At 40.9% G+C, this 21,072-nt stretch overlaps 1 protein-coding gene across 2 annotated transcripts in view; it reads right to left on the bottom strand.

Moving 5' to 3' along the window:
* Positions 1-17,107: 17,107 nt before the first annotated feature.
* Positions 17,108-21,072, bottom strand: part of sfswap (splicing factor SWAP) — a 30,149-nt gene continuing 26,184 nt past the window's right edge. Inside the window, exons 19-20 of one of the 2 annotated variants that reach the window (XR_003671456.1) lie at positions 17,519-17,738; positions 17,108-17,477 (exon numbers count right to left, since the gene is read on the bottom strand). Coding sequence is in view for 1 of the 2 variants with exons in the window: in XM_028417776.1 (XP_028273577.1) it covers positions 17,673-17,738 (66 nt within the window). In the remaining variant the exon portion in view is untranslated. Of the gene's footprint in view, positions 17,739-21,072 lie in introns of both variants that reach the window. The other variant, XM_028417776.1, reaches the window with a different exon arrangement.

Here is a 21,072-nt window from a genome sequence, read left to right as displayed (position 1 = left end):
CAGTCAAATCAATTATCTAAGAGTGGGGACGTCCTCTTTTTTTAGTCTTCCCTTAATAGGAAGAGGAGAAAATAAAGACCCAATAAAGAGTGAAAAAAATGGACATTTAAAATAAAACATACTGAAAAATATATAAATTTTTTTTATTGTGAAAATCTGTGACAACCAAGTAGTAAGAGGATAATCTCTTTTATCCTGTCTGACAGAAATGGACTTTATAAGATGTCTTGAATGTATTATTTATTAATTTCTGCATTTCCAATTTCTCAAACTTCCTCTCCAATTCTGCTGTTACAGTCACACCACATTAAGGAGGCGGCTCATCATCCCTGGTGCTGAGAAGCTGTAAAGGAAGCCTTCCTTTATCCTTTTCACACGCGTTCGATGAGGTAAAAGTGAGCAAAAACGCAGTCTGGTGGAAATAAGACTTTAAATAAAGCATGCTACATATTCTAAATCACACCGAGGCTTGACCTCAGTTGACTTTATCAGGAAATACAAAACACCTCATGCAAGCTGCACTCTACCTCTCAATCTAAATAATACTTTATTTGGCAGAATTTTGAAGCTGGAGAAAATCGTCTTATCCCGACATGAACTCTGCAGCTGAATGAAGATCTGCTATTATGTCATTCACCGTTACTATGGTGAAAACATTCCGTTCTCTGTTTTCATTCATTCATTGACTCTTACTTTAATTGCTGGACTAAACGATAAGGCTGTCGATACTGTGTTTTCTTAGTGATTTCAGGAAAGCACTTAGTTTAAAAATCTGTGAGCTATTTTGAAAGATTAAAGGCACAGAAGTCAGAAAGTCTTGAAAGGGGTTTTAATGTATTCATGGACCTTTCAAGGGAGTCGTTGATGATAAGAATATATAGCGCTGCCAATTCTGCCAATTTATAGGAGCGGTATGACATTCAGAGAGTAAATAAAGTCCTGACAAGGAAATGCACCATCCCTCCTAAAGGTCTTTGGTCCCTTTCTTTCTTTTGATTTATATTGCTGACATCTTTTGAATTGTCTGTACTGTTGCTTCTGGTCCAAATCTCGAGTCCATAGCGTAGTCTCTCGTCTCTCTCCAGTTTCTGCAATGAACTGATCAGTCGCCCCTGACCGTTCCTCCTCCTGGCTCTCCAGTAGACAGGTGACCTTTTTACCTTATGCCTATTTTTAATCCTCTCTCAACTGAATTAAATAAACTTTTTAAAAAATCAATTTGCTGTTTAAAAAGCCTCCTTTATTTCATTTTGTTTCATATCTCATATGTTTATGCTCTCATACACTAATTAATATTTAATGTTAAAACTGCTGCACATCAATTACATTTTGAAAAGCCCACCTGCCTGTCAGGGATCCTAAATGAATTAAAACAGGTAGGAGCAATCCATCAAACCATTTTGTAGAGTTTGTACCAAATACTACGTGGAATGTCGTTCATGCCATCAGTCATTAAATAATTAAGGTTTTTTTTTCCAGATCCGATGTCCTATGTGAAATTAAGAACATGAGGTTCGACAGATAGATAGATAGGTCCGACATTCAGCATCCAAGATACAATGCTTTGGTTTTAGGGTAGAACCGAGAAGACAATTCATCCCAGATTAAAGTTTTATGACTCTTTGTCTGGGTTTGTCTGGTGGATCTGAATGACTGCACAGGCTCGATCAGGCTGGCAAAATAAAACACCCCGGGGATGGTAGAAAGGGATCAGCCAAGAGTAACAGGACAGCGGGTCATTACACACAACAATTGTCTTGTGGGTTGAGGGAGTTGTGCGTAGGAGTGCTGTCAGAGAGGCAAATGTGTGAGAGTGTAGCAGGGTCACTCTTTAGTAAAGATGTGTGTTTCTTTGTCACTTCTTAATGAATTTTTTATGAAGTGCATTCTCGAATTAAGCCGTGCCACTTGTTTAAAAGTTCAATGCCACTTGAAACACTAACTTTTACATGCATAAATTAGCCGTCGTAAACAGACGTTGCCGGCGGTCTATTCTGTCTAATTGGTAATTGGAAATGGGAATTGGCAGATACAGACATTTGCATTTGACTTTAGATGTGTGGCATTTAATGGCTGCCGTAACTCACACACAGATCATACAGCGCACAACAAGCACACAGGTCGTGACGAGCGCATAGTCGATGCTCAATCCTGTGCACTCTCGACTCCTCCTGTGCGCTCGCTGTGACAATATATTCACTTTGTCTCTCTGGACTCGCAGTGCTGCCCGCGCTTACCGTCAAGTTGAGAGGCTGCTGAGAGGCAAACGCACAATGTGGATTCAAAAACACAAACAGAGAAAATGACTGAATAATTTAGGAAAATATCTTCATCAATTTGACAACTGAACCATACACTGACAATACTGACAACCGAATAAAATGTACCAAAAACAGTGGGAAATTGAGACAATTTCTCCAGCGACCATAGTCAATGATGGATCTCCCTGGTACATATCGCTAAAAGTAGTGACCATCTGATGGTATTTTAGTGATATGTACCATGTACCATGTACAATGTACTTTTCAAGATGCATTGTGGGATAGATTGAGGACCCTACATGGGGTCTATAATATCTCACTAAGATTTCGGGCACTACATAGGGCCCTATATAGTGATTAGGGAGTGATTTTGAACACATCCAGGGAAACACTGAAACACAAAGATTTGACCATATTTGAGTGTCTATAGGGTGAGTTTCAAGTAGTCATGATGATATTTGTGCAATGTTGATTCATATGGACCTACTCACTCACAGCCAGACAAAAATAACACATTCTTCTACACCATTCAGACTCTGGAAACAGATTTGGGAAACTTCATCATCCCAGCCTGACCCCGCTGACCCCCCCCCCCCCAGACAGTCAGTGTGGAGAGCTTATGGCCTTCAGCATGTTTAACAAGGAACATGAGCTGTTTCCTATATGGTCTGGTTCTCTAATTAAGTTCTGACATGTCTGTTAAACTCTCAGCGGTCCAACCGCAGCTGCACAGAGAGCTTCCATTTTTCCTGTTTTTTTTTTTAGCTCGCCTTATTTACCGGCTCTGCAGTGCTGTGGATTTGGATTTGTGTGTAGGAGCTGTGGTATCATATGATTTTTTTGAGTTCATACAATCATATTATCAAGAAGTGCAGCACAGGAAAAAACAGGTCAATACAGCTGTCAACAGGCTGTAAAGGGAAAAAAAATCTTTACTGTTTGTAGAAAACTCTGAGGGGCTCAGTGTCACAGCTCTGTTATTGCTTTGCTGCTACGTAGGTGGTAGAGGTTATGCTGTTATATACACACACATGGCTGCATGTCCAAAAGCCAGATCAAATGAATACTACTACTATTAAGAGGAAATTCATCGTGCCTGCCAGTTAGAAGGGTGATGCTGTGACCTCACTCTTTGTTGAATGTAGAGTGTAATAACAGGGCAAGCCTGAGACCACTGCATGCTGCTGCGAGAAAAGAAAGAACCTCCAACACACACAGAAGAAGGAGGAAATTCAGTCAATGATATGACACAATACTCCGGATCAGAGGTCAACAGAAAACATGAATATATGCCACCCATAGGCTGTTTTTTTTCCTTCTGGAGTTATAATGCATCTAATTAAAAGGGCTTCCTCAACCAGCACTCCAACAAGTTTGAGCTCCCTGCAGAGGAAAGCAGCCACTCTCCTTTTATTAGGAGATTTTAGATGTGACGGCTGTTCTGCTGACTGGAAGCTCATTATCAAAAAAAAACTGCATTACCTCAGCAAGCTGTCCTTAACAATGTCCATTCTTAAAGGAGGGGAGAGAAATATAAAAGGAATGTAAAACATCTTTGTAAAAAAAAAAGAAGATTTGCATGTATGCTTCAAGAAAGTTAGTTAGGATGCACAGGGAGCCCACTGAGCATCACTGAATGAGAGTATAAATGCAAATCAGCCAAGGCTAAAGGATAGGATGTGCTGTGTGGGAATGTGGATGGACGGACCACCCCCCCTCTTCAAAATCACCTCATCCAAAATGGGTATTCTCACAGTAAATCCTCACATGCTAGCAAACATGCATAAACAAAGCCAAAAAAGCCCATCCAAAGCCTTCAGAGGAAACAAACAGACAATACAGACTCCCAGGCTTCAGGCTTGGTGGCCCACGGTCAGGCATTCAGCTTCACTCATTAAAGGTCTTTTCCAATTGCAGTGGGACTGTCTGCGCATCCAGGCATCACGGTCATTCAGGGGCCATTGTTTAGAGAGCTCTGAGTTTGGAGCCTGAGAGGATGGATATGTAGGAGTTTACGCTTTAGGGGAACAATGGCTGCTCTACACCGAGTGGGGTCCAGAGAAAACAGGACTGCCTGTCTGTGAGAATGGGCCAAGAGATTGCAACACACACCAGGACGGACAGACGGAGGGAGGACAGAACCGGGCTAAAAACAGGAGCGGCACTGCTTCTGCCGATGTCCACGCACTCAGGCAAAATCCCAAGTGTTCCTCCCTCCTGGGTCCACCCACATGTGATTGGTTTTTCTTGCATGGAGAGAGACAACCTTTCCTTAATCCTGCAGCTATACAGGATCAAACACACACACACAACTGGGCTAATATTAGAATACAAAGGAAGACATGGAATAAGAAGAACAAACATGGACATGTGCCACTTAAAAAATAAATAGACAAGAAGTGAGTAAAGTAGCTAGAAAACACATTCCACATGATAAAACCCATTCATAATGAGAGCCGACATGTCAATGTGAAGGACTGCACCTAATGGCGGTCCAAGTTCTACAGAGTGCACAAGTTGGTAAGTGGTTTTAAAAGCACCAGGGAAGATGTCTCTCCTGCTGTGTTGCTCCACTAAGAGGAGGGAAACAATTGAAGCATGCACTTGAAGGCACTCAAACATTTTCTAAAGACTGTAAAATAGATGCTGAAAAGAAAGGAGGAAGTATAGGGGGAGAAAAAAAGAAGAAGATAAAGGTCAGTGCTGTCTGTAGCTGTACTTACATTGTTAAATGTATCAGGACTGTGCATGTTTTAGTACTATGACTCTTTTCAGTGCATTGTGTCTTCCCCATATGGATTTGGCACACAGAGACTGGCAGGGAGAGGCCAAAAGGCCAGCAGGATGTCCCCATTCAACATGATCCTGGATCGGGCTAAAATAACAAGCATGATTACACAGTACAAGAGAATAATATATAACAGACACATTTCCAACGGACTAAACTCTGATTTAAGTATATTTACACAGAACTGTAGCAGCTGTGTCAACACCTTTTCTACTCTAATATGCTAGGATTTCTGGCGAAACGAGGAACAGTGGGGAAATAGAGCCGAAGTGCTTTGGACAGGTGAAGATGGACACCGAGGAGAAGGGACGGGTGTGACACACAGTGTATCCTGGCAGCTTTACGCATAGTTTAAATCGGTGGGAAGACAGAGCAGGCCTGGATTTACTGTATCCAACAGGTCATTCCAGCTACAATAAATGAGCATAGGAATAAAAGACTAATTATTTTAAAGTGGTAGACCACTTCACTTCTTTACATAGAAGGTTGGCTGGGAAGTTTGATGTCTTTGTGTGTTATATCTGTCACCAACATGGTCGCTGATGGTGGAGACTTGCCTACGGCGGCTGCATCTTTCAAAGAAGACACAGTTCACAAAGGACACAGCTCTGTAGACCTCATCTTTCATAGGATGCAGACATAACTTTCCACTAGCTGGGCACAGTGCCATCCTTGAGTTCCTTCTGGTTGCTTGGCAACTTCAGTAAGTGCCCAAATGTGCTCCCTAATATTGATCTATGCCATTAGAAAGTAAAACTATTCCGTTTTCTGGGGAGGAAACTGCATCAGTGCCAGTGTTGGTATAAAGGAACACTGCATGTTGTTACGTTCCCCGGTTAGTCCAGGAGATGATTGGAAGCAACAACAATGTTTCCCAGGACCGGGGCAGAGACAGGAGGTGGAAACAGTGACTATAAATGGAATTTATTAAATCAAATAAAAACACAACAAAACACAACACAAAGTCAAAACAACAAGAACAGCACTCTGATCATCACGCACCGTTCCACTGGACGGAGCAAACACATGTCCCTTACACACCTACAGGTTGGCCCACTGGCCATGTGCACGCAGCCAGCTTATGCAGCCGGACACAAAGAGACACAACACACATAAATACCACAGACTCATACCGACACGTAACATTGTTCATTCTGGTATTTATAGGCTCTAGTGTTATTCATTTCTGCTCCCATCTCCCTGATATAGCTGATAGCAGAGATATCAAGACTAATTACTGTACATTTGTTGACATAAAGCAGATTCTGACCATAAGGAAGAGGATAAACGTGATGAATGAGGACTATACTATCTTTATGTCTGTCTTTTTTACTCTTTTTCTTTTACTGACTATCACAGGAAAATCACAACACAAAATGAAATAACAAAATAGAGTTGTACCCACTAGAAAATAGAGCACGGCAGACTTCCCAAGAGAAACACCCCTAACCCTATAAGAGCAAAAATAAATAAATACATTTGGGGTTTTTGGCCACATTTGCAATACTCCACTATAGCACACAGAGTGGTGCACATTCAGTTGTAAGATGTGTCTCTCATCCCAACTGTGTAGTTTTAGTAAAGGTTGAGCACTTTCAGCAAACAATCTGAAATTGGTGGTGTTGATGGAAAACCTTTGATAACAGTGTTTTAACCTCCACCCATGTTATAGCACGGGCAAGATCCAAGTCAGAGCACAGCTGAAACAGTTGAAATGGGATAAATGAATGATGGAAATTGCCTTGAAGAATAATAACCTTGCATTGTTTGTGCTGTACCGAGCCTCCAAACAGCAGACTATTACTCAGTGACAGCTGTCAACAACAGCAGCTCTCAGCAGCAAAGAGACAGAATGTGCTTCATCTCCTTTGTCGCTTCTTCGCTCTCCCTACAAGCATTATTACACCTAGCAAAAAAATCCACCAGGGTAAACACTCTTACTGACTTTAATGCCTTTCAGCAGTGAGAAGCACTGAAATTCTTTTTGATATCTCACTAGTTTCTCCCCTCTGCGGCAGACGAGGACTGAGCGTTAGTCAGCAGAGAGACGCCGCTCACACGTAGAAGCCTCAATGGTGAAGTGTGTCTGCAAAAGGGAAACTTCAGGAGACTTCAATTAAACCACTAAAGGTCAAACACTGGCTGGATAAAATTAATCCTGCGCTTGGTTTCTGGCTTGCTGTCAATAAAATGTGGTCAAAGAGCAGCAGGCGCAAACGCTCCACTGTTCCTCCTCCTCCTCCTTCTCCTCCTACTCACCCACTGTCTCACCTTTCTGAGACTAGGACTTCTGCCAAATCCAATAAAATTTGATCCACAAAAACACAAAGCAGCTGACACACAGTGTAAAAGATCTGACACTGGTCAGGTTTTTTTAGGATGAAATGGACAACAAAGGCACAAAACAGTGCTTTGTAAGTATGTTTGACTTCTCCACAAGTTCATATTCTGAGCCTTACATGGACCCACAGACGCACAGTGAAAAGTTCTGATGGAGAAGACAAGAACAGACCTCGAGGTCATGGTGACTTGTCGAGCACAGTTTCAAAGGTCAAGAAAGAATGAAACTTCATTTTCAATCTGCACAAAGCATCTCGAGGAATTCTGGGCCTTCGAAAACACATAAAGCCTTCTTTTCTCAATTTCCACTGGGGATGGAGAGTCCCAAAGGATCACAGTGGGACGTGTGTTTTTATACTTTTGTGTGTCCTTAAAACAAGTTTTCCTTTATGCAGCATGTGCAGAACATTTTGCTTGAGGTGTGTGACTGAAGGACCAACACACTGATCAAAGTGAGAGGTGGAAAAAGTCCAAATGAACATTTGTGCATTTTTCTTCTGGGTTTATGGGTGCATGGGGATGACCAATGATAACCATAGCAACTAGTTTTTATTGACCGACTCCAACCGGCCTATCGGCCAAATGTGGCATTTTTTTTTGAGGACGTTGATTTAATGCTACCATGGCGACAGGATTTGCATGTCAATTGACAGATTTTACAAGCACTAATTTAGATAACAGCAGGAGGGCACATAGGTATGATTATGATAAGATCCAATCAACAATGACTACACAGGAAGCACTATGGTCTTTATGTTGAACAAAATGACACACTTGTGCAGTTTTGTGTCCACATTTTGCATCGTTGTGAGGCTAAAATGTATCAAAATACAAGATGTATGATGTTTTGCCCAAACCTAAATGTCACATTGACCACTGGCACAATAACCTGCCTTTTTTGTGACATCACTTCTGTCCCTAGTGGTACCAAATGGTCCCCATTTAACTGAGTCTTGAGTCTGGCAAGTGTCCCCTAATGTAGCATAAATCAGATCCAACACACACACGGACACACACATGCTCACAAGGTGAAACACAACAGCAACCACACACAGTCACAGCTGGTAACTATTTACTATTTACTGTTTGTTTGACAGACTGTGTCCATTGCCACTTCAACGCAATAAGACCAGCACATCATAATTAGCTTGTAGCTTGAATGTCAGGATGTCGACAGGAGGCATTCAGCCTGCTGAGAAGACACAATTGTGCAATTGTATTGTAATGGTAACAGATGTCACTGTGGACAATAGCTGCTAACTGTATGGCTCAAATGGAGCCAAGATTGATCACAGGATTCAGGACACAATTCAAGTTATAGTAATTATCCCGGATGCAATGAACTGTGTGTGTGTGTGTGTGTGTGTGTGTGTGTGGGGGGGGGGGGGGGGGGGGGGGGGGTGTGACAGGTCTCCAAACTGCCCATTCAGAAATAAGAAGTGAGAGATCCTTGGAACACAGTTCTAGTTTTCCTTCTTTATGATTTTTGTTCTCTCTACTGTTCTCTCTACTGAAGTATGCAGCTCTACGGTGAATGAATGTCTTCTTATTGCAACACAAAGTGGCCAAAGCTGTGCCATGCATACAAACATAACATGCTCAAACCCTGCATATGTGAAGATTATTCTGCAGAAAAGCAAATATACAACAATGCCACAAGCTCTCACTGAAGACATGGGGTGGCTAATGGGCCTTTTTTTCCTCTGGGGTCCCAGGAGCAAAGCTAAAGACTGGCAGCAGCAGTGGGCCAGAAAATCTGGCTGGGGAAAAAAGCAGAAAGAGGATCACAACAATCCACCATTCACTCCTGAGCTACTACTACTTCTGATATGATGGTATCCACAAAATGAGTACCTTTAATGTCTTTAGCTTATTTTATCTCAGTAACATTTGTTGGCAATTATGATTCTACAACTTAAATCATGCATGCTACCCCAAATGTTGAGGTAGCCACAGTAGGTTCCACTGTTTTCCTTTCAAGAAAGGTTGTTTTGCACAATAATAATTCTCGTACATCCCCCTACTATTAATTATTACACACCATAACATGTATAAAACACAATGGAAATGTCATGCCATCTTCACACATGTACGTTTTGTGCAGATGTTTGAACACTTTGGCACTGAATGGATTGTAAATCACCTTGAGCCCATAAGGGTTGGCAATCCACCAACAATGAAACACAATTAAGCATTATAATGCTTCCAGACTTCATTGTTTCCAAATGCCAATACTTAAACCACCGCTGAGGCCGAATTTTAATAGACCTGACACCTGACACTGTACTGCAGGTCAGCTCCTATTGAATGAAACAGGGCTTTTAGCTGAACCTGTCATGGCAGAGTACCCAACGTACCCGGCTGAATGCAGGAAAGTGTATTAAGCATGTAAGTAATCACATTAAGTGGATAGGACATCTGCTCTGTTCAAAGGGACAGACTTTAAGTTCCCAACTATAGCAGCTACACAAAGCAGAGACTGAGGGCACCTTTGTCCCAGACAAAGATATAGTGGTCTAATTAAGACCGGTGGCAACAAGACGGAGAGAAGGAAGAGAATCTAAAGGAACTCCAGGAATCTCAGTCGCACCAGGCATGCAAAGAAGAGCCTTAGATAGATAGATAGATAGATAGATAGATAGATAGATAGATAGATAGATAGATAGATAGATAGATAGATAGATAGATAGATAGATAGATAGATAGATAGATAGATAGATAGATAGATGTGGAAACACAGGGGGAGTCTCTACATCTGTTTCGTCCTATCCTCTGTTTACCATGGGGACTTCTGCCAGTCTGCTCTTTCTACTTGCCACATGTCTTAATTAGACCGCTGTGTCTCTGTCTGGGTCTGCAGCTAAGGTGCCCTGAGTCCTCACTCTATGTGCAGTAGCTCCTCTACTTGGCGGTCAGACCACATCTGTCAAAACTACTTTAGCACCTACTTGAAATATGTGGGAGTCATGAACCATGATTACGCCCACAGTACAGCAGTATTTCTTTGAAATTAAACATCAAATAGCCCCCAAAAAATCATGGAACATCAACAGCATGTGAAATCATATCACACCTCACCTGAGGACTGAATCATCATGATATTCGGCTATAAAATTATGAATATCGACAAGATTTAGGAATGGAGCACCGCCGACTTCTTTCCCCCCTTTCTCCCCTCTCCTCACATGTCTCACTGAATTACGATGCATCCAGGTCCCGTAAAAACAAACAAGTCACTCCCCTGCCCTCATGTTTCTCCCTAACTGCCTGCCTGAGTCACTTTGCCCCGCTCAACATCTCGCTTTGCACGCACGCACACACACACACAAAATCACTCTCTGGCACTATGAGTTAATGAAATTGCAAATGCCAGGCAGCAATTTAGTCTGGAATCAATCAAGGCAAACGTGATGAGCTTGATTTGATTACATATAAAATTGTGATTTAATGTTTGGCTGGAGACTCCTGGGTTATTATGGTCACCATCGACAGCAGCATGAACGGATAAGATGGAGTAGCTATTCCTATGACTTATTGACTTATTTGTTTTGTTTTGATGGGCTATTGGCACTAATGTGACAGGGTAATAAGTATATACTATTCCCACTGTTGTGAGTGTGAATGCTTGCTGAGAGGTCGTTGTCAGCTTTTGAAAAAAATGCGTCCTGGTCTCAGAAACGTGCAGTTCCATCAGTGTTTGTTTGCTGGCTAACATAAGAGCAATTTTAACAATTCAGCCTCCAAGGATCAGACGTAGATGTGTTGACAGGCTTTATTGTGAAAATCTCTTTTCTTTGTAAAACTGAAAAACAAAATACAAATACAACTGTTTCAAATATACAAATACCTTAAATAATATCAACAAAGAAACTATAAACCAGGCAAAACTCTCAAAAATACAATGAAACGCTCTCAACCAAACACACAGACAAAAGGCTACATGAAACACAAACACAAATTATTAAATAAACAGAATATAACAAATAAACAATAACTTACGGATGCTGTTTTGTTGTGGTTCACTGCAAAGGTTGACTGGATTGTGCTGTGGGGTGGTTAACTGCTCAGGCCAAGTCAAAACTAAAGAAAGAGAAGACTGGTCCTGACTTCCTGTTACCGGTTTCCTGTTTTGAAGTTTTTCACCTGCAACCTATGTTTTGCAGTGCCACCAAGTGGCAGTTTGGAGGACAATGCACAATCCAGCACATTGGCCATCGCAATCGTGGTGCACTGGTAGATCATACTAAAGGGGTGAGAGAGTGACAGCTAGCTTTTAAAATGTTTCCTGCTGTCCTGTCTTTGTCATCAAAAGTCGAATCCGGCTAGAGTGGAATTCAGGCCGTATCTGGATAGGCTATATCCGGATAGTTTTTTCAACATGTTTTAACATGACGCATGCGCACACGTGGTCCTACCACGGCCTGAACGGACTCTGTATATTATGAGGCGCCACCTAGCGGTTTGGAGGACAACAAACAAGCCGGATTAAGCCGGATTGAGCGCGGACACACGTGTATAGCATATAGCCAGATTTGAAAACAGGTCTGAATTTATCCAGTTTAAAGCCTATCAGGATTCAACCATACTCTAGCTGGATTGACTTTCTCCAGTGTGAACGGGGCCATAGTGGGATAGAAAAATTTGGTCCCCCGGCTGCACTCCAGCCATGCTAATGATGTATTAATTCAACTGCCTGCAACCGATCAGCTATTAATCAGACTGTTAATTTTTATGACCCAGACCACCTGATCTCTGGATTAATGCCCATGGATGTAAAAATGTGGTTCTTGTGTGTTTTACATGTGTGCAAACACCTGACATGCCATTATTAGTCAAAGCCGCTTCTTAAACCCTCCTCTATTTATTCCTAGTCCTCTCTAGACACCGCACACTAATTAAAGGAGCTAAAATGACAGCAAAGAGGAGAGTGGAGGTCAGGACCACCTTGTTCATCCAATCATTAAGATCTATTTCCTACTGTTTTTACAGCCTTAACATGACAGTTAACTCTACAAGCATGTTTCAACCTTGCAGGCTTTGCAGGCACCTAGCTGTGATTTGTAGTGACACTTACAACAGAATAAATGGAACTGCTTCATTTACCAAATATAATGTTAAATATATTTAAAAAAAAAAAAAAAAAAAGGATGAGGATGAGGCAGCATCATCGTGTCAGCAGTGGTCATATCCACATATGAAATACGGGCCCAAAAAGAGATGAATGTTCTGAAAACTTCATACATGCTTTAAGACTTTAAGACCATGTGCTTTGGTAATAAAAGCATACAAGCTCATCCTCCACATAAATCTTCCTCACTACACTCTGTTGGACTCATACTTATCTATTCCTCAGCACAATTACCCGTTGAAAAATGCTGCATAAGGCATCACACGCCTCCCTTATCAAAGCCGGTGCAGCTGTACAGACAGATAAAGGGCAAAAAAAATAATAAAATAAGTGACTTTTCACACACACTGCATTGACCAGATGAACTGCTTGCTGAATTTTTGACCTATGTGTTGTACAGTAGGGAGAGATACTGATAGGAAACAGGAATCAGTCCATGAAGCTGCTATAGAGATAGATTTTTAATGTATGCAAAAAAAAAACATGTCTGCATCTATGCAGTAGCATGCATCAAACACATCGTCACACAACTCAAGTGTAAAACATATATTAGTGTCCCCTCTCTTGTTGTCTGAGATTTGATTTGGATTCATCTGCCGTAGGACTTATTTCAGACAGGAAGCCAGAGCTTTGGATGTAAATTACTGCAATAATTGGCACAAAGATCTCTTATTTATGTCCTCGTTCCTCCTTTTTAATATTCACAGGGCTGTTTTTCATTTGTGTAAAATATTGAAGATACAAAATGTATTTTCCAGGAACAATAAAAGCTTTTGAAGTTACTAAAGTTCAAAATGTGCTGAAGTGATTAGTGGTCTGATAACTAAACTAAAAGTTCTGCTTCCCAGATAATCTTTGTTCTGTGTTCAGAGCTTTCAGATTATAGTCTCCTCACTACCAGCATCTGTTTGATTGTCTGTTTATAACTTGTTCTTTGCATCTCTGACAGAAAACGGCTCTTCAGTTAAGTCTGGCCGGCCCTTTTTGTGTGTTTTATTCAGTTACAGAATAAAGCAGCCATATTAAGAAAATCAATTACTTAAATAAAACGAGTCCCTTTGCTTTTGTTGTCAGCGTGGTTTAGCATTCATGAGGCTGTTATTTTCAGCACAGATTTGAGATGGATGCACAATCTGCTGCCATTTGTGTGAGTGTGCACGAGTGGAACGACAGGCAAAATTTAAGTACAATAGTAAAGTTAAGTATTTTGTAAAATGCTAAGGTAAAAAAAAATAACAGTGTTGACAGTAAGTGCAGAATGTTCAACATTTACTTTGACTTTCTCTAGCTCAGGCAGTTACCAAAATGTCCAGCGTAATCAATAAAGAACCTTTCAACTGAACCCTGAAGGGCTCTCAAACAAAGTATAAGTGCTGGCAAAAAAATGTAAGACATCAGTGCTGCTGCTGTACCTACTTTTAACCTTTCCTATAAAATGTTCACACTCATCTCTTCAAAGTGGACAATCAGTGCGAGAAAAAGTAAAAGTGCGGAAAAACACGGATACAAGTCACAAATCTGTCCATAAGTGGCATCAAAAACGTTGTCAAGAATAGTTAAATCATTTTTTTTTTAAAAAAAGAAGCAACCATTGAGCGTTTAATGTCAATTTCAATTTTAAGCAAGATTTTTGTTGTATTTATTTAAGCCTACCCCCCCCCCCAAAAAAACAAACAAACAAACAAACAAAATAAAATAAAATAAAAAATCAAATCAAATCAAATCAAATGTCAAAGTCACACTGTGGTACAACACTCAAGCTCAAAGCTTGATCCATTTGCCTGCTCGGGATGCCACTCATTCAGGCGAAGGAGTATTTATAAAGCTTTGAAATTAGCACCACCTGGGCTTTCCTTTTTTACCAATGATGGCAAACAAGCTACAGACCTAACAAAGCTGTGGTAAAAGTTATCTGCGAGCTCAAACCTCAAGCTTTTTATGCTCCTACCTTTCCTTATCACTAAAATATAAATCATTTTGCCTGACACTTGTGTGTGTGTGTCTGTGTGTGTGTCGCTTCATTTTGCAAGAAAATATCGTGTGCAAGCTGTGACGGCTTTCTAAATGTCACACTATCAACTCCATCTGTATTTCTTTTGCCTCACCTGCGTAAAACTTTTTTATTTTTCCCCATTAGAACCAACTGTGCCATATCCAGATTTAATATGATTACAAACTACATAATTAAGTACATGGTGTTAGTAGAGTACCAATTTCATTTCAATCTATTTCAAAGTGTTTGTGGTCAATAACACTCATGATCCCAATTAAACAGAGCTGATTATCTGCAGAGAAGAGTTCAAGCTTTTTAGCTTCTTTATTTCCTTCTCTTTCATTGTTTGGAAACAGCTGTCGCTACGCAGCACAAGTGTGATTAGAGAGTTACTGTTTCTGTCGACCAGTGTATGAACTACAGAGAGAACGTTTGGAGTCCTGGATGTGGCTTTCAGGATGAGCTACAAGAAGACACAAAGTATAGTCCTGGTTACACAGACAACACTTGAGGGGGCCAATTCAGGACTACAAAACTGAAACCAATCCAAGCCCAATTTTACACACTGTCAGCCTCTCTTTGGACAATGCAGTGCTAAAATCAGATGGAACAGACTGAATCCAGCCCACACTATTGTTCACTATCAGCTGTAAACAGCACCGCTGGGCTATGTTCTCAGAAAACTTTTTTGATGGTAAGACTTATTTGATTTGTGGCAGATCCTTCATATAAGAGACAGGCCTCTCTGCATGGTGTTTACACCAATAGTTGTATAGTGGCGACATGTTGTTTTATGTGATCTGCTCAACATCCACTGCTGTGATGTGAAACTAACTTACATTAAAAATAAAAAGTCCCCCCTGTGGCCTCTGGGGGCAGGGTTCCATAGACCTACACATTAAAATGCCCAGTTTTAAATGACTGCCAGCTCCACCTGTTTGCCTGTATCGGGTGATTATGTCACATTATTGCGCTGCCAACGTAATAGGTTTCCATAGGGACTCAAAAAGGTCTTCAGAAAGACATCAGACAATTTACCATAGTATATAATTTAAACTCAGGCCACCCTCACTAGGATAAACAGTAGTGGGTAATTATTTACTGAAACGATGTCAATGTTAGCCCCAGAAAATGACAGAGAAGGTTGTTGTGGATGAATAAAAGTGAACACAACACGCAGGACAAAACACTCATGTCCTAAGTTGATGTTTTGCAGGCTGGTTATACATTGCACACACCTTTTCATTATTAGCAAGTGGGGAAAACGCATCTACCGAACTGGTCGTAGCCATAAAGTTTGGGGCTGATAACAACTGCTATTTTATGGGGTGAAAACATGAAAACGTGATTTGTGTCAGCTGTTCATACTGAAGGTAAGCGCAGCTGTTTTTCTTCTGGCTGGAGGCTCTGAAGGGCCTTCGAGTCAGTAAGCATGTTGTTTTTGAAGCTGCATAAAAGGTGTGAAGGACAGGAAGACTTCGAGTAACTTCTTTGTCTCTAAAGAAAAAGTCTTTTGTACAGGTGTGATGGTGTCGGGTCACCTGAGTTATTGCTGGTTATCTGACAATGTTCATTTGAAAATATTGCTGCAATACACAGTAATGAATTGATTTCATCCAGTACTGCAATGCTTTGCAGTGCTCATATGTTCAGGGTGTTGCAGCAGGACTTCACGACAAAAAGCACCAGAGGTTGTGTTTTTATTTGTATTTGATTCTGATTACTATAAAGCTCCTGCATGGTCTTAACAGGGTCGTCAATTTCAACATTTAATCCCTTGCGAGTCGCTATTCTGCCTGAGTTCATCAGGCTGCAGAAAGGTTTCTGTAGCCCGTTTGTAACTACTGGGTCACAAGTGACATCTCAGGAGCATCAGGGGCCTTGCAGCGCATCAGCCAATCAACTGTTACATTTTCAAGGTTTATCAGCAATGCTGCTGTGACAATAAACTTCATACAGTCAATGAAGGTGAAGGCTCGGGGGCAGTAAACATCATTTCCTCCATGGGCATAGGACAGAAGGACAGTGGGGGTCTGTGACCGAGACTGGACATGTGTGAATCATTGGTTTTCTGTGTGCATTAGCCATAAAATATGAGCTAATTTAAATTAACAAGCTATAATGACCTTTTCTTTTGGGCTGCATCGCTCATTCAAGTGCTAGTGTTTTTTTTGGTAGCAGCACAGAGCCTCTGCCACAGACAACACCGGTGATCACAGGTGTTAACCATCTCCGATGAGTCTCTATCTGTGGTTTTGGATTTCTTCTTTAACTCATACAGAATTCTGCGTCTTGATTTTGTCAGCTTGGCTGGGAGCCCACTTCAAGCTGCAGCACTAAATCACACATCGATGAACATCTAAACCGCCTGAGATCACAGTGTAACCCTTGTACAAACAAACAGTTGTTAATACTAAGTCTTTTTTTGGGGGTTATAGTAGCAGAAAGCTGAGGTGTGTGTGGCTTTTAATCGCATAATATTGTCATATTCTCTTCAAATATTCACAGTAATAGATAAAAATCTTGCAAAACAGTTAGGTAAAGCATGGCTACTGACAGATTTTTCTTGTAATAATAAAAGGTTTAGGCTTCACAGGTAAATCATAACTGAGACTTTATTGACAGTTTGGATTATAAAGCTGTTTTGCATTAAATGTATTACAGTACAAACCAAGAACAGAAATAGAAGGCCACACACCACAGCTGATGGACAAGAGTAAAAATTAAAACTGCTTCTCAAGTTGAAGGTTGAACTGCTGGAGACAGAAGAGAGCTGGGGAAGGAAATAAGAAGGATCCAAACCTTCACAGAAGGAGAGAATATAGACTTCCAGCAGCTGCAAAGATGACCGTCGACACAAAGTTTAATTATTTCTATTAATGATTCTCCCTGTTAAAAAAACAAACATCAACCGCAACGTAATCTCCTAGCCCATGAGCCGTTTTCTCAGGTCGGTTTTGAAACAAGCTTCAGTTCAGTGTTCTTACAGACGCTGTAATGAAGCCAACCTGAATCTGTTGATGCTCAAATCCAAATAAAAAGTTAAATGATGGACAAACTCAGACGCAGGTCAGATAAATCTCCAGGAAATCGGAGAGTAGCGCTCACTGACTTGGCAGAGGTTTTTTTTTTTTTTTGGTGTTGAGAGAAGTCATGCCCTCTTTAGGAATTGGGAGGCTGGAAGGTCTTGGAGGTGGCAAGCATGGCTCGAACTTTGGCCATCAGATCCTAAAAAACACACACACAAGGAAACATAAAAGAAAAACACAAAAGGGAGATGAGTGTCAATAGGTTCAAGTTGTCTGGGATGTAATGAAGTTTAAGCTTGACCTATCACACTTGGATGGAAGCATGAAGGAAGCAGAACGTGGGTGTTGCAACCGGCAAGTTATGTAGCGTGGGTGAAATAAAAACCATCGACTGGGTTGAAACCACCACAAGTTTTGACTGACATCAGCCTACCAATACTTCATGTTCACACTTGTGTGTTAAACGAGATGAGTGACATTTCTTGGCTACGAGGCCATTGGACGCACATATATAATAGACATAATCTGGCCAAAGGTTTGGATTTTAAACAGAAATGTGGTACTGTGGATGATTCCTCTCCACATGCTGTTGATCTACAATCCGCATTGAAAACTGACAAAATGGATTAGTAACACTTTTCTGTTCTTTTCACAGCTCTTCAATGGAAAAATCTCTTTTTACTGTAATTAATAAGCCCAGCTCCTCCCTAAGGATGCCAGTGCCGCTATCCCCGCTGAGATTAAACTATCGAGCTTCCAGCAGCTTTAAGCTCAAGCTGATTGGTTTAAGCTCGGTTTTGCTTGCGGCGTGCATGAATGAATGCGCCGCATGTGAACAGAAAGTCCAATCAGTGCAGGTTAGGTGAAATAAAAAATGCAATGCAACACACTGTACAGATAAGCAGTGCGGTAAAAATCCAAATTTTTTTTTTCGCTGACTGGTGAGAGGAAATGCTTACAATGCAGAATAGGAAGTGTTAATTTGCACCGTATCCCGTGTGCAATTCATGCACGCATGGACAAATATCCACCCTTGAGCTTTCCTGACAGATGAGACAAATTAACAGCTGTAATCACAGAGGGAAGGAGCTGTCATAGCAAATCACTCAAACGGCTGTTTCTCTCGAAACCCTTGTGTATGTGAATACTCACACACACACACACACGTGTCACAGAGTGCGACAAATGATGTGCCAAATTAGGAGCAATTGTGTGGAAAGTTGCTCAAAGTACAACAAGACACATGTCAGTAAGCAGCACCAGCGATTGCTCTCACTTGTGTTTGTTTGTACCGAGCTGCAGAACTTTTACAGGGTCAAACTGGCTTTGTCTTATTTGGATAGTCTGTTCTTGCCTGCACTTCATTGTATTGTATTTCACCTGAAGCAACTCTTTACTGAACAACACAACACACCTACTTAAAAAGTTTGATATATAAGGAAAGCTATCGCTAAAACCCAGGCAGTAATGACAGCCTGAGAAAGAGTCATGCGTGCAAACGCTGCCCTTCTTGAAGACTTATGTAGCCTTAAGCCAGGCTCATGTTAAAAATCCTAACTGGGTTGCATCACACACATAAGAAGAAATGCCTGGTTTTTAATTCTTTATGTTAGATTTGAACTTCCATCATTTGAAATCCTTCCTAAAAATACAAAATGTAATGTTAAAAAAAAAAAACACATAAAAACACAATGCATGTCTAAAAAACATCAATCGGACACTTACAAGAGAAAAAGGGGGACAGAAGACGGAGGAACAAAGACAAACAGGAGGAAAAAAAAAAAAGGAGCTGGGATGATACAAATGGCAACTAGGCACCCGTTGGGAAGTAGAGCCCATTAGGCAAATGAGGATGTGTTGAATTATTCAAGATGTGTTTGTAAAACATCACAGATGGGGTATAAGTAGTTAGTGGTGGTGAAGCTGTGCATGTCGCTACAGCATGTTTTCAAGGAGTAGCTTATGTTGCTACGTTAAGATAAAGGACGAAGAAGAGGCAGGGGTGAAGTAACCTTTGTTAAAGAGATGTAAAAAAAAAAAAATGTGAGATGTGCAATTCGTGGTGCATCTGGTCGGTAAAGTCCAGGAGAGGTCTCACACTCACACACACTCACACACACAGCAAAGAGAAGAGAGAATGAGTTCCAATTCAGCATAAGCTGTAGCAGGCCAGAGAGTAGCTGGTGGTTGCGTTTCTATTCACACTCTATTGACCTCCATTATATGATTCTGAAAGCCTCTTGAATCCTGGCCTATAGACTGCTGCCTTTCTGCGTTCGCTGTAGCACTTGTAGGTGTTTATGCATCATTTCAGTGCTAAATCTTTCACTGTGTATACAACACGGACCGAGCCCTGTGCTGTATAGTTTAACATGCCATCACTTCAGGTGACTCAGATGAGGAGAAATGAAATTAATTACATTTACTGCAACATATGAACAAAGCAATTTGAAACAAAGCAGCTGCAGATGTGTCTTTTTGTTGATTCCAAACAAATCAAGTCATTGATTTTGAAATTTTCTCTCAGTTTCTTCACAACAGGCGAAATTAACTAAATAAGCGGCATGCCGCAGTGGGTTCTGAAGAAGAACTTAACAGCAGCTGAGAGAGCAGTCACACCTTTTAAAGATTTGTTAACTTAGGAATTCCTTTCTGTGATCTCTCTGCACCTCTCCTCCAATCATATAATTTTTAAAACTTTTTTTTGGCACGCATTTCTGAGAGCAGCCATAAATTTGGACTGTTGAATTTTAAACGGGGTGGAGCAGGGAGAGTGTGTACCCACGTCAGAATTTATTGATGCGGTGTGTGTGAGGTTGCACTATGAGTAATGAGTGTGTGCCACTTATTCAGAGCAGAGTGTTCCTTATTTTTGAGCAACACCACATACAGTGCAGTCATTTCATCACGTGTGTGTTTGTTTCGTCTGGTCTGTAATGTCGATGATTTATGTGTACGTATATTTAGGACTCGGCAGGCTAAGAGTGAACTGATGTTGCCCTTTGAATTACAGGTTAGCTTCCCAAATATGTAACGATAATCTGGCTGCATCAGAAATAACTTCAGGTCGGTGTTTAACTAGTTGCAATAAACAGCAGCGACATGCAGTTTAAAGAGGTTTGGCATTAGTGGAGCCGTCTGTGTGACTCCTATAATTGTGCAGATTAAACATGGCTTCCATTTGTAATGCCCATAACAACCTATGATTTTTGTGGCATGGCAGTTAAAATTTTTATTTTTTTTTTTAAGCAAACATTTGGTTATTTGATGCTGCTTTTAGTGCTGGGCGGGCAGTGTAAAGTGTATGTTTTGCCTACTGTGGTTTAAAAAAAAAACATGGTCAGAGTGAAATTAAACTGTTTTGATATGGGGTGAAGTGCCGTTGAAAATAAAAGCTATGATTTATAGAGTAGAATGGTGGAAAAAAAAACTAAAATCAGCACATAAGGCAAAAACAATAGCAAAACCTCAACACCCAGAGTGCACCTTCTTGGATCGTCGCTGCATTCGATATATCAATGTTTTATTGCTCT

This window comes from Parambassis ranga, chromosome 12 (genome assembly GCF_900634625.1).
Source record: "Parambassis ranga chromosome 12, fParRan2.1, whole genome shotgun sequence".
Classification (NCBI taxonomy): domain Eukaryota; kingdom Metazoa; phylum Chordata; class Actinopteri; family Ambassidae; genus Parambassis; species Parambassis ranga.
This window is presented reverse-complemented; position numbering and strand designations above follow the sequence as displayed.